General features: G+C 37.3%; 1 protein-coding gene across 4 annotated transcripts in view; it reads left to right on the top strand.

Annotated features, from left to right (window-relative positions):
- The window catches only part of Atp13a3 (ATPase type 13A3), a 100,060-nt gene that overhangs the window by 21,826 nt on the left and 57,514 nt on the right, over positions 1-20,720 (top strand). For 2 of the 4 annotated variants that reach the window (XM_013019428.1, XM_013019431.1), the window contains exons 2-9: positions 914-971; positions 8,282-8,379; positions 10,646-10,819; positions 11,980-12,162; positions 12,364-12,434; positions 14,748-14,828; positions 16,675-16,744; positions 20,057-20,191. In XM_013019428.1, coding sequence (XP_012874882.1) covers positions 8,329-8,379; positions 10,646-10,819; positions 11,980-12,162; positions 12,364-12,434; positions 14,748-14,828; positions 16,675-16,744; positions 20,057-20,191 — 765 coding nt within the window. In that variant the 5' untranslated portion in view covers positions 914-971; positions 8,282-8,328. The remainder of the gene's footprint in view (positions 1-913; positions 972-8,281; positions 8,380-10,645; positions 10,820-11,979; positions 12,163-12,363; positions 12,435-14,747; positions 14,829-16,674; positions 16,745-20,056; positions 20,192-20,720) is intronic. The other 2 variants (XM_013019430.1, XM_013019429.1) reach the window with 1 other exon arrangement.

Below are 20,720 nucleotides of genomic sequence, written 5' to 3'. Positions count from 1 at the left end.
GGCCTGAACTCTGGGCCTGGGCGCTGTCCCTCAGCTCTTCAGCTCAAGGCTAGCGCTCTACCACTTGAGCCACAGCGCCACTTCCGGCTTTTTTCTTTTTACTTATGTGGTGCTGAGGAATTGCACCCAGGGCCTCATGCATGCAAGGCAAGTGCTCTACCACTGAGCCACCTCCCCAGCCCCTCAGTGTTACTTTGTGGATATCTACTTGGAATTCTAGGGAACTATGCAGATTATCTTTTTTTAAGAACTCAAAACTCTATATAGTTAACTACTACAGTATTACTGTTAGGCAAGTGGCTTTCCACTGAACCCTAGCTACATTACATCTCAGTGTTTATGTTGTAGCTCATAAAAAGTTCAGGTTTGAAACAAAGATAACCTGAGGAAATCAGCTAATCTTGTTTTAGGAAGTGCGATTTGATTAACTTTTAGCCTAGGCTAAAGCTTACCCAAAGTCCTAATTAGTGATTACATAATACGGGGTGGGGGAAGTAAACTTAAAGGAAAACAAGTGAGATTTATTAGTGATATTTATTCCTGGTAGCGTCACTTTGTCCAGTACTGCTTTTTTTTTTTCTTTTAAACAGCAAATCAAATTCATTGTAAACTCAAGGAAGGGTTTGGTTAAGCACAATAGCCTATAAGCTCTTTGCTATTTAGATAACATCAAGACTCTGCCGCGTGCTGTGGAATTGGAACTTCAGTGAGTTAGCAAGATAGGGTTATTCAGATAATAGCTCTGCCAGTGTCAGCAGAAGAATACATCTCTTAAAAGCCTGTATAAATTTTTTTTTAAAATTCTAAATTCAGATGCCTTAATCATTTTTAAAGCAGTTTAAAAAGAAGTATTTGACATACAGTTCTCAAACTTGAATGGATTTTTATGCTTAGTTTTGTTTTTATTTTAAAGAGCCAGCTTCTGAAAGCCCCTGTGTCAGCATTTGAGGAATGATGGTATAGTGCTATTGGTAAGAAAAATTTCTTTTATTTTTTGTGATGGTGAGATTGACTTTAACACATATGCTCTAGCAAATCACTAAAGCTACACTTTAAGTATTATTTTAAGTTTTGCTATTAATGCTTTAAATATCTGATTATGTGAGAATAATATGCATTTTGATAATACACATTTTGATAAGCAGTGTATCTCATTTTTTTAATATAGTTGTGGTGTCACTGAAATGTTAGAGGCTTTCTATTTATGTACATGTTTTCAAATTTTAAGTAAACATTTATGATATGTATATGTTTTAAATTTAAGTATGTTGGAAAATTGTTATTTTGGAGTTCTTTAAAACTTTAGGTGAAGAGTGAATTCTTGTTTATTTCCTATGATGTATATAATATGCTTAAAGTGAGTAATAGTTGACTTAACGAGCAGTTTTACATTTAAATTATTTTTCACAATTTACTAACTATGGCAAAATTTATAGGAAAAGGATTTTACTTAAAAAGCAATTCAATTCTGGATAAAGTAATGATATGGTCAATAATTTAGTGCTCTATATAGTTTTATTTTTTTTTTTTGTCGGTCGTGGGGCTTGAATGGTCAATAATTTAGAAAAGTATGAAAATAGGTTGTTAAAATTGATTTATAAATAATCAAAGTAGTTTTTGCTATGTTCTTTAATTGTGGGAGATCAGAATATTGGTAGGATAGACTAAGATGAACTTAGTCAAGATATAGTAGAAAAGTTTTTAAGTAGTTGTAAGTATGTGGCCTTAATGAAAACATTAAGTTTTAATAGATGTTCTTTAAAATTATAAACATGTGCCTACTGATCTGATAAAATTTCTTACACGGGAAAAATAGGATTTATAAAAGTGAGACATTATTTGTAAGCAAGGCTAAAAGATAAGGATGTAGAAGAGTAAGATTCGAAAACCAACAACAAAAGTTACATGAATTAAAGAGTTTGCCCAAAGTACTGCTATATAGTAGGTTGAGCAGTGGACTTGAGCCTTTTATGGAGTCAGAGTTGTCAATATTTATGCTTCTTGAAGAGCTGTTATGTAACCTTATAAATACAACTGCCACATAATAGGATTCTCTTGGCATACACTTCCCAATATCTTTGGGAATTTGTGTCATTTCACTGGAATTGCTAGTATGCTCATCTTCTTATAAATGGGCAATGTCAAACAGCAGGATCCTTAGTGGCAGGGTCAGAAAGTAAATGTTTATCTCCTAGTTCTTGCAATAGTAGAATCCTCAAGTCTACTTTTAGAGCTTCTGGAATCAACTTTTGGGGTGTGTGTGTGTGTGTATTTATGTGTTTGTTCCTGGGGCTTGAACTCAGGGCCTGAGCTTTTTTGCTCAAGGTTAGCACTCTACCACTTGATTCAGAGTTCCACTTAAAAAAAAAAATTGGTGGTTAATTGGAGAGAAGAGTCTCATTGACTTTAATGAGCCCAGGCTGGCTTCAAACTGGGATCCTCAGATCTCAGTCTCCTGAGTAGCTAGGATTACAGGAGTTAGCTGGTACCTGACTGGAAACAACTTACACTTGGAGCACACATTGGTTTCTGGCAGCACCAATTGGCAAAGCAGTCTTGAAACCCAGCTCAAGTTGCCCCTTTGCTTCCCCATGGTAGAATCCATGGAGTTGCCTCTAAACTACCCAGTCAACAGCTTGCACCTGCCTGTCAGTACCCTACCTGCTATCCACCTACTATTTTTAGTTCCAGAGTCTCTCCGGGATTGGGCCCTTCTGCCACTCTGGAATCAGTTTGCAAGGATGCAGACTATAGAATATAGTCTCACAGCTCTCAGCAGTATACAACAGCATAATGTCATTCTTTTTTTTGTGGGGGGGGTCCGGTAGTGGGACTGAACTCTGGGCCTGGGCGCTGTCCCTCAGCTCTTCACCTCCAGGCTAGCACTCTACCACTTGAGCCACAGCACCACTTCTGGCTTTTTTTTTTCTGCTTGTGTTGCTGAGGAATCGAACCCAGGGCCTCATGCATGCAAGGCAAGTACTCTACCACTGAGACACCTTCCCAGCCCCCATAATGTCATTCTTATCTAAATGCTTTTTTTTTCTTTCTAGTTGCTTTTAGTTTTTTTTTTTTTCTTGCACTTTTTTGGGAAGCAGTTTGCTTAGGTTTTTTTTTTTTTTGCCTAGTATTAGTTGAACTTGAATCTGTTTATAATTTTCAACTACTGTGGAAAGAATTTGTCATTTTATTGCACTTTTTTTTTGTGTGTGTGTGTGGGGGGTCCCTCTTACATCTTACCATGAATATTGGGATGCTTTAGGTTCAGGTTCCACAGCTTACAGTGGCTATAGGTTTTTTATTTTGGGTCCGGTCCTGGGGCCTGAACTCTGGGCCTGCACGCTGTCCCTCAGCTCTTCAGCTCAAGGCTAGCACTCTACCACTTGAGCCACACTGCAACTTCCGACTTTGTTCTTTTTGCTTATGTGGTGCTGAGGAATTGAACCCAGGGCCTCATGCACGCAAGGCAAGCGCTCTACTACTGAGCCACCTTCCCAGCCCCAGGCTGTAGGTTTTTTAGTTTTTGATTTTTTTTTTTTAGGTGGCTTCCACTATGATACATGCAAACAATGACTGCAGATCTTTTTCATAGAGAAAGAGTTTGGACTTGCTTTATTTTTTAAAAATCCAAAGTAGGTAGCCTTTGAGAATTTTTCTGCCTCAAGTCAAATTGATTTAGTGGATCATTATTACCACATTGGAATAATAGGATGCTTCAGGGCCCAAGCACTGCCCAAAACTGAGAAGGTGGTTCTTTTTTTTGTTGTTGTTGCTGCTGCTGTTGCTAGTCCTGGAGCTTGAACTCAGGGCCTGGGCGCTGTCCCAGAGCTTCTTTAGCTCAAGGCTAGCATTCTACTACTAGAGCCACAGCACTACTTCTGGCTTTTCTGTTTATGTGGTACTGAGGAATGGAACTCAAGGGCTTCATGCATGCTAGACAGCACTCTACCACTAAGCTACATTCCCAACCTTTGAAGTTGTTCTTAAATTACTCAAAGGTTTTGTTTATTTGTTTGTTTATTTTTTGGTCACTGTGGGGCTTGAACTCTGGGCCTGGGTGCTGTCCCTGAGGCTCTTTGTGCTCAAGGCTCACTTTCTACCACTTGAGTCACAGCACTACTTCCCATTTTTGAGTAGTTTATTGGAGATAAGCCCTGGCTGGCTTCTAACTGTGATCCTCAGATCTCATCCTCCTGAATAGCTAGGATTACAGGTGTTGAGCCACCAGCACTGGGCTACCCAAAGATTTTTGAATGGCAATGTAATTTGTGTAAGGTCCATTCCTGGATGGCGAGCAGACCCCACCCAGTGCCTGCGTTACCTAGGCAACTGGGACACCTGGAAGAGGTCACATCTGCATCCGCTGAGGTCATATCTGAATCTGATGTGGCCACACCTTTCTCCCACCTGGTCCCACCTCTTACTTGGTCCCACTTCCCTTTACCTGGACACCCCCCCCCCAATATAAGGCCTAACCCAGGACCAGACGCTCTCTTTTGCCAGCCCTCTTTTGCCAGCCTCGTGGAGTGCCAACCTTGCCTGGTTCCAGCAGGTCTACTAAACAAACCTATCCCTTACCTGAATACCACGTGTGTGGTGTTGTTCTTACTCGGCTACCTCTTTTTAAAAACCTAACAATTGGGGCTGGGAAGGTGGCTCAGTGGTAGAGCGCTTGCCTTGCATGCATGAGGCCCTGGATTCGATTCCTTTGCACCACATAAGCAAAAAGAAAAAAGTCGGAAGTGGCACTGTGGCTCAAGTGGTAGAGCGCTAGCCTTGAGCTGAAGAGCTGAGGGACAGCGTGCAGGCCCAGAGTTCAGGCCCCAGTACTGGACCCCCCCAAAAAAAATAAATAAAAAAATAAAAACCTAACAATTTTTTTTAGAGGAGCTGGATCATATATCTTTAAGACTTTCCCATTTCCACAAAGACACGGAGCCCAGTGTTTTTCATTGATTATTTGGTTGATGATATATGTGGAGAGATAATGTATGAGATTAAAATTTTTCATCTGACTTTTACTTGGCTCTTTATACTTATCAGGTCATTTATTGAAGCAAGTGTTTCCGACTACCTGCCATGTGCCAAACTGGCCATAAATGGAATTATAGCATCTGAAATAGGGAGGTAATAGCAACTCAAACTTTTTTGGATTCAAACTCACTCTTTTATACAAATGATTGTGGATGGTACAAGAGATTTTGTCTATCTGGGTTATATCTATTTATAATTGAATTATAGATTAAAACTGGTAAGTTTGCCAGGCTTGGTGCTACATGCCTGTGATCCAACAATAAGGGAAGCTGAGGCCAGAGGATTTCTAGTTTAAGGCCAGCCTCAAAGACAAAGTGAGTTTCAGGCCATTCTAAGCTACTTAGTGGGATCTTGTCTCAAAACCAAAACAAACAGAAAACAAACAAAATCCTGATATTTTAAATAAAGTTGTCTGTTGGTATCTGTGGGTATTGATTTGAGGATTCTATTCAGATACCAAATTCTGAGGCTGCTTAAGTCCCATATATAATATGGTGTAGTATTTTTATTTTCGCTTTGCATGCCCTACCTTTGTGTCTTTTTTTTGGGGGGGGGTCCAGTCGTGGGGCTTGAACTCTGGGCCTGGGTGCTGTCCCTCAGCTCTTCAGCTCAAGGCTAGCGCTCTACCACTTGAGCCACAGTGCCACTTCCGGCTTTTTTCTTTTTGCTTATGTGGTGCTGAGGAATTGAACCCAGGGCCTCAGGCATGCAAGGCAAGCGCTCTACCACTGAGCCACCTTCCCAGCCCCCGCTTTGTGTCTTAAGACATCTGTCAAGTACTTATCCCTCATTCAATGAAAGTGCTTTATGAGTAGTTCTTAAGAAATAATGGCAAGATAAAGGTCTATATATGTTTAGTACAAATTCAGAGTTTTCTCCCCTCAAATATTTCTGATCTTGGTTGGTGGAACCTTGGGATGCACAAATCACTGGCTGTAATTAGCATGACTTAACAAATCATTGCTAAAATTATCCATCCTGATTACAACAATAATATTTTGTGCAAAGTTGGGTAGATGGTTTCTGACATGTTAAATGGAAATGCTGAAGTTTCTTTGTACTCTGAAGAAATTGTGGAGAAATTTAGTTCATTTGCCTCTAACAATTTGTTTAGACTAAATTGATCCCTAGGAATTTTCCATACTCTACAGGGAGCCTTCTGACTAGATTCCCCCACTTCTAATGAAGTCAGTGTTATCTATATGTGAGAATAAAGTTACAGCGACAAGTTTTGAGCATCTCCAGGCAGTTCTTTCCTATGAAGGCAAGAAGGATTACCTTCATGAATGTATGTGGTTTTGTTTTTGTTTTTTGGGTGCTGGAACTCAGGGCCTGGGCACTATGCCTGAGCATTTTTTGCTCAAGGCTAGCATTCTTCCACTTGATCCACAACACTACTTCTGGATTTCTGGTAGTTAATTGGAGAGAATAGTGTCATGAACTTTCCTGCCTGGCTACCTTTGAACTGAGATCCTTAGATCTCAGCCTCCTGAGTAGCTAGGATTACAGGCGTGAGCCACTGGTGTTTGGTTTGTTTCTTTTTTTATTTTTTTTTCAATTAGCTTGCTTTTTTTTTTTTTAGGTCACTTCCCCCTTTCCAAAACAATTTTTAACAGGTTTCATTGTTTTGTTTTCATAGCTTCAAATTATGTATTTCATATTCTTTCATTCTCCTTGTTAGTCGAGCCCTTCCTCGATGGGAAGATATATAGATAAGGATGTATCTATTTAAATAGATAAGCTTACATGTTAGGTAAGATTTTCTTGAAATGCGTATTTTCTTTTTCTTTTTTTAAAATGTTTTTTATTGTAAAAATACTGTACAGAGGGGTTACAGTTACAAGAGTAAGGTAATGAGTACATTTCCTATCGAACATTGTTACCTCCTCTGTTTTTCCCCTACCATCCCTTCCCTCTCCAACTCCACCCTACCCTCCCTCCCCCAAAGTTGTAAAGTTCATTTTCAACATACGTCTTGTACCTCTCATTGTTTACAGGGGTCAACTTATATCCTTATTTCAGCATTTTGTTATTTCCCCAAATTAGAAAAATGTATATACAACATTCAGGGCACCAGAATCAAATACAGTGAAAACAGGGATTATACCACGGGGGAAGAACATACGTAAGAAACAAACAAAAAAAATCAAATAGTACATTATAAATAAATTAAAAACGAGCAAGAAAGAAAAAACCACTTTTGTCCTTATCTTGGGGTTCATTTCGCTTCACATCATCCTTATATGATCATATGTACATAGCTTTTGACCTTTTCTGCTTGTTCTAGACATATATTAGTTATTGCAAATAAGGGATGAGATGCATGTTTCCTAAGAAGCAAAAACAATTGGAAACAAAATGGCATTGTTTTGTACTTTGCAAATCTTGAAAAGGTTGTTGAAGATGTAATTGAATTGCAGAAAAATATGGAAAAATATGTTTGTGAGGCTTGTGAGTTTTCTCCCTAGCCAAACTCCATGGGTAGTTTAAGACCATTGGAAGTTTTCTTAGTGAACTTGGAATTGGGATAGGTGGTCAGTTAAGTGTTCTCAGTAAGAGTGTTCCTGCCATAGTAATTATGGACTCTTGACCTGGAATTGCCATGGTATTACTGCTAAGCAAGCATCGGTTGGGTGATGAATAATCTTGAGAGGTTTTGGAGTTGTTTTCCCTGTTGATGTGTTGTTAATTCTTTACTCTAGTTCAAAGCATAAGTTGAATTCTATAAAGCATTTTAAATCAAGGGGTTAAATTTAAGACTACTTCTTGAATCTGGGGAATGAGAAAGGACGATTTTATAATAGGTTTTCTTAGAATTTAAATTGTTCTGAATCAAGTCTATAGCAAGTATAGGTGTATCAATGCAATGTTCTTAGTTTTAGTTAACATACTGTTGAATTGCCAAGAGAACCAACTTAATTATATCAAATGGACTTGTATTATAAGAAAATTAGGAAGGGGTTGGAGGTTTAGCTCACTGGAAGAGCACCCGCCTAGCAAGCACAAGGCCCTGAGTTCGGTCCTCAGCTCTGGAAAAAAAAAAAAGCTATAGAAGAAAATTAGGAAGTATTCAACATTGTCTTGGAAGAATTACTATTTAACTAAAATATTTTCAAAGACAATTGTAGAATGAAGTTAAATAGTTATTGGGACTTTAAAAAGTCAGAATACTTTAAGGCAATTGTAGAATGAAGTTAAGTCTATTGAGATTTAAAAAAAATTCACCAACATTTGTTTATTCCCTCAGTTATCTTCAAGTGTTGTGAAGCACAAACTTTTCAAATCACTGTAGATATGGACAGAGAAGAAAGGAAGACTATCAACCAGGGTCAAGAAGATGAAATGGTAATCAGCTTTCATGCTTTACTTGTGAAGTATGTGATATTTTTTCATAGAAAGTAGAAAAGTACAGTTTACAATCTCAGTAGAGGGGCTGGGAAGGTGGCTCAGTGGTAGAGTGTTTGTCTTGTATGCATGAGGCCCTGGGTTTGATTCCTCAGCACCTTATAAACAGAAAAAGCTGGAAGTGGCGCTGTGGTTCAAGTGGTAAAGCGCTAGCCTTGAGCAAAAGAAGCTCAGAGAGTTTAAGCCCCATGACTGGAAAAAAAAAGTCAGTGAGGTGTTTTTTTTTTTCCCTCTTATCCTGTGTTTTTGAATTGAGATTATGTAGTAGTATCTGTATTTGTTGGCTTAAATGTAATTCATTTCTTATGGCTAAAACTTGGAGAAGTATGCTTTGGCATTTGGTAATTGAAGATATTACACTAGCTAATAATAAAATAAAATCCCTAATAAAGATTTTCAGTTTACAGTATCTGATGAAACATGTTTGCAATGTATTTTTTTCTTTAAAAAATTTTTTTTAAATTTAATTTTATTGTCAAGGTGATGTACAGAGTGGTTACAGTTATATAAGGTAGTCAGTACATTTCTTGTCAAGCACTGTTACCCCCTCCCTCATTTTTCTCCCACTTTCCCTCTCCCACAATGCACCCTCTGAAGTTGTAAAGTTCATTGCCAACATGTTGTCTTGTGAGTATCGCTGCTGCATTGGCGTTGTCTCACCATTTTGCCGTTTGCAATGTATTTTGTAAAAATCGATAAAGATTTTTTTATCTTTTGATTTCTTTAATAAATATTTTAAAATACTGTAAAAAAAGATTTTCAGTTTTAGTATAGTTGAAAAACCAACTTAATTGGAAAAACACTAACAAAAAAACCTTGTTTTAGTTATGGAGCTAGAGTGGGGCTATGTCAGGTAAAATAAAAGATGTTTTAAATGTGAATTTCAAATACCAAGGAATAAATTTTTGGCATATGTTTCAAATGTTTTATGAGATAGACAAAAAATTCATTTCTTATTTGAAATTTAAGACCTCTGCATTTTGATTTGTTACATCTGGAAATCCCTATGGTAGTTGTAATGAGACCATTTCTATGCCTGGGTGCAGTGGCTCATACCTGTAATCCCAGATACTCGCTTAAAGGTGGAGATTGAGAGGATCAGTTTGAAGCCAGCCCTAGCAAAAAGTTAGCATGAATGAACAGGTAAGTGGATCAGAATCTGAAGCCAGACCCAGGCAAAATGATGAGATACTATCTGAAAAATAAAGACTGGACATCAGTAGCTCACTACTGCAATCCTAGTTACTCAGGAGGCCAAGATCTGAGGATTCTAGTTCAAAGCCAGCAAAGGCAAGAAAGTTCATGAAACTCTTATCCCAAATTAACCACTAAAAAGCTGAAAGTAGATAGAGCTGGGACTCAAGTAGAGAGCACCTAGTCTTGAGGAATAAAAGCTCAGGGACAACAGTGTTAAACCCTGAGTTGAGCCTCAGGTCACCCCTGCAACACATATACACACACACAGAGAAACTAAAACATAAAAGGGGAGGGGCTAAGTTGTGGCTCAAGTAGTAGTAGAGTGCCTGCCTAGCCAAGAGTACCAAGATCCTAACATTAGGGGAAACTGGACAAGAGGTCTAAAGATCTATAAGAGCTCTATAATAATTGGAGTACTAGAGGCTCATGCCTATAATCCTAGCCAATCAGAAGGCTGAGATCTGGAGGGTGCTGGTTCGAGGCCATCCAGGCAGGAAAGTCTCTCCCTCTAAAACTAACCAGCAAACAGAAGAACCAAAAGTATGGCTGAAGTGGTAGAGATCCAGCTGAGTAAATACTAGGTCCCACTACTAGCAAAACATCAAGAACAACAAAAACTAATATTTTTGTAACTTCTCTGCAGATGTGAAATTATTCCAAAATGAAGTTTAGAAATTTAGTTTGTAGCAATGTATATTCTGGAAGAATTACTAAAACATAAAAAGTAAGAACATATTAAAGAATATGCTGTTAATGGGAAAGAACTTATAAAGCAGATCAGTAATAAAACCATAAAGTGTAAATACTAACAAATTTTACTATTAAAAGTGTAATTTAGACTAGAAGTTATTAGAAACAAAGTTTAAAGGTGAATTATAGATTAAAAATACTTAGTTTATGACTAAATATTTAGTTTGTGATACTTTAAGACAATTTTGGAAACAAGGAAAGTGTGAATTCATTTGCTGTATCATTTGATAATTATTATGTGATTACTGTGTTCATGCAGGAGATTTATGGTTATAATTTGAGTCGCTGGAAACTTGCCATAGTTTCTTTAGGAGTGATTTGCACTGGTGGGTTTCTCCTCCTGCTCCTCTACTGGATGCCAGAGTGGCGGGTGAAAGCAACCTGTATCAGAGCTGCAATTAAAGACTGTGAAGTGGTGCTGCTGAGGACTACTGTAAGTCCACGCATTTATTGAATATTCCAGGAGTAAAATAATGATTTTGCATGTGCTTTGTTCAAAGTAATATTTAGTGGAACACAATTGCTAGGAGATAATGAAGAATCTTTCTCTAGTTAATATTTATAAAATATCTATTTGAAGTTAATTTTTTTTCTTTTGGTTGGTGATGGGGCTTGAACTCATGGCCTGGGCACTATCCCTGAGCTTTTTTTTGCTCAAGGCTAGTGCCTCCCACTTTCAGCCATGGTGCCACTTCTGGTTTTCTAGTGATTAATTGGAGGTAAAAAGTCTCATGGATTTTCCTGCCTAGGCTGGCTTTGAACTGTAATCTTCAGATCTAAGCCTCCTGAGTAGCTGGGATTATAGTCATGAGTTTCCAGTGCCTAACTGAGGTGAAAATTTTTATAATGACTAGAATTTAAGGAAATCTTAAAGATGATCAGGTTACTCACTTCCTTTTATAGCTCTTGATAACCCTTAGAGGTTGTTCTGAGTTCCTTTCTCTCACTCTCTTTCTTTTCCTCTCTCTTTTTCCTTGTGAAAATTGAATACTGACCTAGCTTACCCTGAGAGTTAAGACTTAACCTTTTAAGGTACTGGCACTTTAGGATTAGAGCCCAGATCTCCACTGATTGGACTATGCCTCAGATAGACTAGCTGCCTATCTAATGTATGATGCTCCTATATCTCAGGAGTTTTTTTTTAATTAATTGGATTAGCATTTTATGAGAGGTTTTAATATCTAGTGTTCATATGTAGGTGGGTCAATTAAGGAATTGTAATATTCAATGGAATAGACTAGTATTTATTAAACTGGTGAAGTATAAAATTGGTGAGCAATGAAAGTATGTTTGAATTGATTCATCTTTTGAAGTTTAGTGAGTAGGAAATGAGGCTTTTTAAAAAAATCTATCAAGGATTTATTTTAGTACAACAGGATAAAGTAGGGAAAAAATAGAAAAAAAAAGAAACATTTCCTGTTCCTCATTGTAGGTAATGGGAGTTAAAGACTCCAAACGATGCTTTTTCAATAAGAGATGATTAAATATGTAAAGAATGGGAATTAAATGAAAATATAGGCAGTTTTGTAATGTGTGTGTATGTGTATATGTATATATATAACTGATTCTTGACCTTTTTCTCGTTCTCCTAAGGATGAATTCAAAATGTGGTTTTGTGCAAAAATTCGCTTTCTTTCTCTGGAAAGTCACCCATTTGTTAATCCAAAATCTATAGCTAATAAGATTTCAAATGGCCATGCAGTCCATTTAACTGAGAATCCTGCTGAAGATACTAGCCATGAAATGAATAAATATTCACAGACTCAGTCACAACAGGTATTGTGATCAGTGTCAAATTTTCTTTAAAACCAGTTAACACTTTATACTGTCATATAGCTTATACTTTGTAGTTACTGCCTAAGATAACATTTTTATATGCATATAAAATATCACTAAGTTTAGGTATTAATAGAAGAAACATTACATATTATAATAAGCAATGATAAGTTCTTTGTAACATTTGTGTATATTCTACAGATTCGTTATTTCACCCACCATAGTGTAAAATATTTCTGGAATGATACCATTCACAATTTTGATTTCTTAAAGTAAGTACCTTTCTTTTGCTTGTACCATATTATAAATGTACACTAAAAAGAGAATTTGTTCTAGTGTTACATAAAATTAAGGAAGTTTTTGTGTAACTGTATTCCCTGATAATTCACCAGTGTTATTTGAAGAGTTACTGTGTTTTTTTTTTAAAGGAAATTGTACCTAAATTTTACATAAAATTTAGAAATAATCCAGGTGTGTTATACTTGTAATTCCAGTACCTGGGAGGCTGAGGCATGGGATCTCAAGTTTGAAGCCACACTGGGAGGAATACATGGTGAAAGCCTTTAGCAGCACTGTGATAACAAAATCCTCCAAGACTAATTGCTTTTTCATTTTTACTTCAAAGAGAATTTGAGTATATCTGTACCTTAAGTTTTGACATACATATTTGTGTGTGTGTGTCTGTGTGTGTTGGGGATCTTAAACTCAGGGTCTGTGTGTTGTCCCTTAGCTTTTCTGCTCAAGACTAGTGCTTTACAACTTTGAGCCATCTTACTTGGACTTTCCTGCCTGCACTGGTTTCACCCTCAGCTCTCATCCTCCCGAGTAGCAAGAATTAAAGACCGAGCCACCAGCACTCAGCTGACTTAGATGTGATGTTTTGTTTTGTTTTTGTCAGTTTTAGGGCTTGAACTCTGGGCCTGGGTACTGTCCCTGAGCTCTTCAGCTTAAGGCAAGAACATTCTTCCACTTTAGCCACAGTGCCACTTCTGGTTTTCTGGTGGTTAATTGGAGATAAGAGTCTCATGTACATTCCTGTCTGGGCTGGCTTTGAACCATGATCCTCAGATCTCAGCCTCCTGAGTAGCTAGGATTACAGGCATGAGCCACCAGCGCCTGGCAACGCTTAGATATTTTTTATGGTGTGCTTGTGTTGGAGATCAAACTTAGATATTGACTCAAGAATACTAATAAATAGGGACTGTACCACTGAGCCACACTTACAGCCCCTATGTTTTCGAGTATCTGAATCATGACTTCCTGATTTGTTAGCAGTCCCATTCAGTTTTGAGAAGTCAAGTCATAGAGAGTTAGAAACTTACTTTTAAACTGTTTAGCTAGAGTATAGGGCATAGGCAAACAGGTCATCTTTGGGTAGGACAAACAGGATTAATCTCTTAAAATTTATCTTTTGTGTGATGAGTTCATCATCTAATTGCTGAATTTGTATGTTTTTCTTTAAAATATGGGATTTATACTGTCCCCACATTACTGGGCGTAGGCAGTCCTCCAGTGTTACCTTGCTGAGGATTTAGTGTTTTTTTGTTCTTGTTCAAAGGGTTATTATAAACATTCACATATCTTAAATCTAACAGAAGAATCAAGAATCATGAATATTTACATAAATTCCTAGATTTTTCATCAGACACATGAGCCGAAGCATTTTCACATACTGAATTCTAAAAATCTTGATTTAGAATTATTGCTTTAAATGAAATTGTAAATAAGCTGCCACTTTGCTAAAACATTAATATTGGAGCATGCTGGTTCTTGGTGCCTTCTGGAAAGGTTATCAATTTCAGTGGGGAAAATTTTTTAAATATATTTTCTATGTAATTTCTGTCAGTTATAGAATACTTACAAAGTTTCAACTTATCTCAGTGAAATCAATATGAGACTTAGCTTTCCTATTTGGAAAAGGATTAGAATTAAGTACGTCTACTATTCTCTTTGCTTTGGAGTTGTTTGGCTGGTATCTCCATTAAAATGTTAAGTATATTTAAGATATTTTGGGAAAATAGATGTGTTAGTTGGATGCTAGTTAGAATTATGATAAGCCTTAGACATTGACTCTGACTTAAAATTCTGTCCTTTTAACCTAGGTATGCAACTAGCTAAGGAAAAGATTTATTTTGTTGCTTTTGTGGAGATGGAAGATGATGAATAGGATTTCTTTTAGGCTTAATATTGTAAAGGAGAACCTATGTTGATAAAAACTTTTTAATCTGTAGTTTAGAATTCTCAAATTACTTACATTTTTTACCTTAAATTTTATTAATTTAATTATTATCTCAGTTTTGGCACCATGTTAAAGGAATATGTTACTACATTAAAGTTGAGTTGTCATCTTTTCATTTGATAAATGCAGTTGATAACTTGGTTGTTGTGTTTGAGATTTAGACCATTATTGTTTATCTTAAGAATTTGAGACTTTAAAGATTCTCGTCTGTTATTTCTACATTTTTGTTAAGGATTTTTAAGAAGTTTGGAAGGAGGTTCTAAAATCAGGCATGTAGAAAAATGAGGCATTAAGAAATTTGGATATTTGAAACTTTGTTTAAAGTAAAAACTTTGGATTTATTTAGGGGACTGGATGAAGGTGTTTCTTGTACGTCAATTTATGAAAAGCATAGTGCAGGACTGACAAAGGGGATGCATGCCTACAGGTAATTTTTATCAAACTAAAGTTAGACCTCTTCTCAAAATTCCTTTATTTAGGAGTATATATAGCCTATCCATTATTTTATATATATATTAGCAGGTATTTAAAGATTATTGACTAGTAGTTGAGAACCAACTGCTATCTTATTTGAGTAAAACTCAGTTTAAGAGTTATAGAAAGTTGGGCTGGGAAGGTGGCTCAGTGGTAGAGTGCTTGCCTTGCATGCATGAGGCCCTGAGTTCTATTCCTCAGCACCACATAAGCAGAAAAAGCTGGAAATGGTGCTGTGGCTCAAATGGTAGGGTGCTAGCCTTGAGCTGAAGAGCTGAGGGACAACGCCCTGGCCCAGAGTTCAGGCCCACGACTGGCAGAAAAAAAAAAAAGAAAAAAGGAAAAAAGTTACAGAAAGTTAAAGCTTTGTTGAAGGTGATATTCTTGAAGTTATACCATATTTCATCAACTCTAAGGTGCAAAACTTCCTGCATTTTGCTCTCTGAAATTGAGGTGTGTCATATAGTTGGTAGGTACCATTCTTTGCTCAACAAAGTTTTATGTTGATCATATATAAAATAGTGGAATGTTTTGTAAGTTGGTAGCATCTTAGATTTTCTGAAATACTTGGAATTGTAAGCATGAGCTCAGACTTACCACAAGTTGGGAGCCATACTTTTTTTCATTGTGTTATTCTTCGTTAAAGCATAAAAGTATGCCACTGTGTCTTAGTTTAAAGGTAAAAGTTATTTTCATATTATAATATTTTTTTCTGCACTGGTATTGGGGCTTTAACTCAAGACTGTGTATTTTTATTTAGCTAGCTTGATCATCCAGTGCCTTAATGCTTGAGTCATGACTCTAGTTTGGCTCAATTATAAATTTTCTATTACAACTATAGCATGTCCCCCTCCCCCCAAAAAGGGCTAGAATAAAAAATTTAGACTTAACTGTATAAAAGGCAAAAGTTACTATATCATATAGAAAGTCCAATTATAAGGAATTAAGTGGGAGGATTTAAGCAACCATTTCCTTTCCTCTTTTTCTTTTCTCTTTTTTCCCTCCCCTCCCCTCCCCTCCCCTCCCTTCTCTTTTCCCTTCCCTTCCCTTCTCTTTTCCCCTCCCCTCCCCTCCCTTCTCTTTTCCCTTCCCTTCCCTTCTCTTTTCCCCTCCCCTCCCCTCCCTTCTCTTTTCCCTTCCCTTCCCTTCTCTTTTCCCCTCCCCTCCCCTCCCTTCTCTTTTCCCTTCCCTTCCCTTCTCTTTTCCCCTCCCCTCCCCTCCCTTCTCTTTTCCCTTCCCTTCCCTTCTCTTTTCCCCTCCCCTCCCCTCTCTTCTCTTTTTTTGGCAGAATTGGGGATAACCATAGGGCCTCAGTCCTAGGCAAGTGAGTCCCTAATGTTTTTTTTAAAGTGTTGTGTTCTAAAATATACGGAATTTGAAATCAACACTTTTAGTACCAATATCCTTGTTAGAAAAATAGTACAGGATTCTCAGATTTACCTTTTGTAAAAAAAATTAATTGTAATATAGATCTTGTTAAGACCTATTCAAGGATGGAGAAAAGAGTCTGTGCTAGCATGGTTTATTATTGACAAGTGAGAAAAACTCGATGAATGTAAAGACATGAGATAGTGAAATAAAATGCAAACCATGCAATTACTTAGTGTTGACTTCTTTGTTTAAATATTGTACACAAAATTTTTTTTCAAGGTAGAGAATTTTAGTCATAGAACACAGGCTTTTAGAAACAAGAATTTAAGAACAGTCTGTGGTTTGAACTTTATCTAATACGATGCCTTTCTTAAATTACACTATTATATAATTCAACCTAACACTATTATTGTATTTTCCTGTTATAGAAAATTGCTTTATGGAATAAATGAGATTGCTGTGAAAGTGCCTTCTGTTTTTAAGCTTCTAATTAAAGAGGTAAGACTATTTTGTATGTATGGATATGTGTATGTGTTTATAGATCAGCATTTGTAATGAGTAGATAAATCAGTTTGGAAAGTCATGATTAAGTACTAAGGTGTTCTTGATTCTTTTATTTTTTATTGTGGGCTTGAATTTAGGGCCTGTGAGCTGCCCCTGAGCTCTTTTTTTGTTCAAAGTTAGCACTCTATCACTTTGAGCCACAGCTCCACTTCCAGTTTTTGAGTGGTTAATTAGCAATAAGAGTCTCACAGGGACTTTTCTGCCTGAGCTGAGCTCGAACCTAGATCTTCAGATCTCAGCTTCCTGAGTAGCTGGGATTACTGGCATGAGCCACCAATGCCTAGCTGTACTTGGATTTCTGCTTCTTAACTTCTATTTGTTCTCCTTTCCTTAGAAGGCAAGAGAAAGGTGTTTTTTTTTTCCCCTTCATTTGCTTTCCTTACAAAGATTTCTTTTCCTTACAAGAAGTTGTGCATTTTGAACTTATTCTGTCTTACAGATGTATATACTTGTCTTTATTTGTTTTATCAAGAATTGAATTTTGGGGCTGGGAAGGTGGCTCAGCGAAGAGTCCTTGCCTTCCCTGCATGAGGCCCTGTGTTTGATTCCTCAGCACCACATAAACAGAAAAGACTGAAAGTGATACTGTGGCTCAAGTGGTAGAGTACTAGTCTTGAGCTGAAGAGCTCAGGCCTAGAGTTCAAGCCCCATGACTTATCAAAAAAACAAAACAAAACAAAAAAACCCAAAGAATTGATTTTTGTTTGGTGGAATAGAACAAGGAGAAATAGAAATAGAAACCTTTTCTGTTCCCTGTGTAGGAAATGTTTTTCTCTAAGAATTTTTTTCTACTATCTTTTCTTCACATTATGTATATCCTGGTACATTATTGCAAATTAAGCGTTTTCCTAGAAGTTTGGAAATGAACATGTAACATGATTTGTCCTTAAGGACTTACACTGGGAGTTGGAAAGGAAACAAGTTGATATGAAGGTTCAATTATAAGGGTCATGGTGGCATGAATAAAGGTCTGTGAATGGAAATGTAAAGGAGGTTATAATTACTACTGTAAACTGCTTAGCAGAACAAAGCTTGTCAATCTTGGGTTTGTTTTTTGGTAAAGAGACTTAGTTGTATTGGATGACTAGCAATCTGGAAAACAGTCACTTGTCATTAGTTTTTTACAGTATAATGTTGTCTACATAAATACCATACTATAATGATAAGGAATGCAGAAAGCCTGATTTGTAATGTTGTCTCATCAGTAACCATATTATTTTTTGGTGGTACTGGGGTTCTTACATTTGGACAGCTTGCTTGCTTGGCTGGCACTCTGCCACTTGAGCCATGCTTCATCCTTGCTTTTGGCTGGTTATTTTGGAGAGAGAGTCTAGCAAACTTTTCTGCCCAGGCTGCACCTTAACTGTGATCTTTCAGATCCAAGCTGGGATCTGAGACACTGGGATTACAGGCCTGAGCCATCAACACCCACATCCATCTTTGGTATTTAGAAAACATTGTTTCTACTGACTTTAAAAGCAAATTCAATTTTTTATTATTATAAAGGTGATGTACAGAGGGATTATAGTTGCATGTCGGGTAATAAATACATTTCTTTTTATGACAATGTCATCTTTTCCCTTGCTCTCTCCCAGTTTTTCCTTCCTGTCCCTACCCATAAGTTATATAGTTTATTTTCAAAATAGTATCTAATCTGCTGACTTTTATCTAATATTATAGACAAATTCTTTGAGTGTCTCCTTTAGATTTGAGGTTATATATATGTGAAAATGCTTTGAGAAGTAATAATATCCATTTTAAGCCATTCGGAGGATATTAATGAAGTTGATAAAATACCACGAAACAGGGTAAAGTTACTGCTAGGGTTTTCTCATTTATTTTTTGTTGGTTGTGGGGCTTGATCTCAGGGCTCTCCTGAGCTCTTCTGCTCAAGGATAGCACTCTACCACTGTGAGCCACAGCTTCATTTCTAATTTTTTGGTGGTTAATTGGAGATAAAAGTCTCATGAAGTTTCTTGCCTGGACTGTCTGGGAACCATGATCTTCAGATCTCAACCTCCTGAGTAGCTAGAATTATAGGTGTGAGCCACCAGTGCCTGGCACATCTTTTTTTTCCCCCCTCTTCAGTCCGAGGCTTGAACTCAGGGCCTGGGCTCTGTCCCTGAGCTAGCACTTTACCACTTGAGCCACAGTGCCACTTCTGGCTTTTTCTGAGTAGTGTCTTGGAGATAAGCATCTCACAGACTTTGCTGTTGAGGCTGAGGGAGGCTTTAAACTGCGATCCTCAGATCTCAGTTTTCTAAGTAGCTAGGATTACAGGTTGAGCCACTGGTGACTGGCTTTTTCAAAAACAAAACAATTTAACCCATTTTTATCTTTCCTCCAATTAAGGTTTTTTTGTTGTTTTTTTGTCAGTCATGGTATGGGGCCCGAACTCCTTCAGCTCTTCAGCTCAAGGCTAGTGCTCTACCACTTGAGCACTTGTGCCACTTCCGATTTTCTGGTTGTTAATTGGGGATAAGACTCTCACAGGGCTGGGAAGGTGGCTCAGTGGTAGAGCACTTGCCTTGCATGCATGAGGCCCTGGGTTCCATTCCTCAGCACCACATAAGCAGAAAAAAAAAAGCCAGAAGTGGCGCTGTGGCTCAAGTGGTAGAGCACTAGCCTTGAGCTGAAGAGCTGAGGGACAGTGCCCAGGTCCAGAGTTCAGTCCCCACGATGGGACAAAAAAAAAAAAAAAAAAAGACTCACAAACTTTCCTGCCCGGACTGACTTTGAACTGGGATCCTCAGATCTCAGCCTCCTGAGTAGCTAGGAGTAACAGGCTTGAGCGCCTGGCTAAGAAGGGTTTGTTTGTTTGATTTTGCTTGTACTGGTCACTGTCCATTAGCTTTTTTGCTCAAGCCTGGCACTCTACCACCTGAGCCATAGCTCCACTTTCTGTTTAGGAGTTTTATATCTTTTACTGGATGAGAACAGAAGTAATTTGGAAACAAATGTACTTATTACAAAAGGGAATGCAGAACAGATAAGTTTAGTCTTTTCTATCTGAATCTGTGTTTAGTATGAATCTAAATAGATACAAAAATTTAATCTTATTTAACCAGATTTTAGTAATTTAATGGTAAATAAGAATACATTAATATCATGTCTCACTCTTTAGAATACTAGGGAGACTAGGGAGCTTATCCTTTGTTTCTGATTGGTAACTTCTCAAATGAATAGGTAGAATATGTACATGCTTGTAAATGTCTCAATTTAACTTTTTAAAATCTTGTTTTCTAGGTTCTCAATCCATTTTACATTTTTCAGCTGTTCAGTGTTATACTGTGGAGCACTGATGAATACTATTACTATGCTCTAGCCATTGTGATTATGTCTATAGTATCAATTATGAGCTCACTATATTCCATTAGAAAGGTAAGTCAAATTGATTATTGAACTCTATTTGCATGTTTTAGTAATGATGTTAGATGTGTAAACTAGTACTTGGTACAGAGTAATTATGAAATGTATTTATCTCAGTCACATGAATATACATACCTTTTTTTGCATTTTTGGAAATTTAAAAAGTTTTTTCACTAGCATACATTAGTTGTATACAGGAAGTTTCATTATAACATTTCCGTATAATGTACCTTAGCAACCTTTTATATTAGTTTGATGAATTTGGGGCCTCATGCTTGTTAGGCAGCCACTAACTTAATTCATGCCCTTTTTTGCTTTAGTTATATTTCAGATAGGATCTTATATTTTTGCCCAAGGTTGACCTTGAGATCCTTCTTTTTTTTTTTTTTTTTGTCAGTCGTGGGGCTTGAACTCTGGGCTTGGGTGCTGTCCCTCAGCTCAAGGCGAGCGCTCTACCACTTGAGCCACAGCGCCACTTCCAGTTTTCTGGTGGTTTATTGGAGATAGGAGTCTCACGGTCTCTCCTGCCCGGGCTGGCTTT

The sequence above is a fragment of the Dipodomys ordii genome, unplaced genomic scaffold, assembly GCF_000151885.1.
Source record: "Dipodomys ordii isolate 6190 unplaced genomic scaffold, Dord_2.0 Scaffold45, whole genome shotgun sequence".
In the NCBI taxonomy this organism is placed as follows: Eukaryota; Metazoa; Chordata; class Mammalia; order Rodentia; family Heteromyidae; genus Dipodomys; species Dipodomys ordii.
This window is presented reverse-complemented; position numbering and strand designations above follow the sequence as displayed.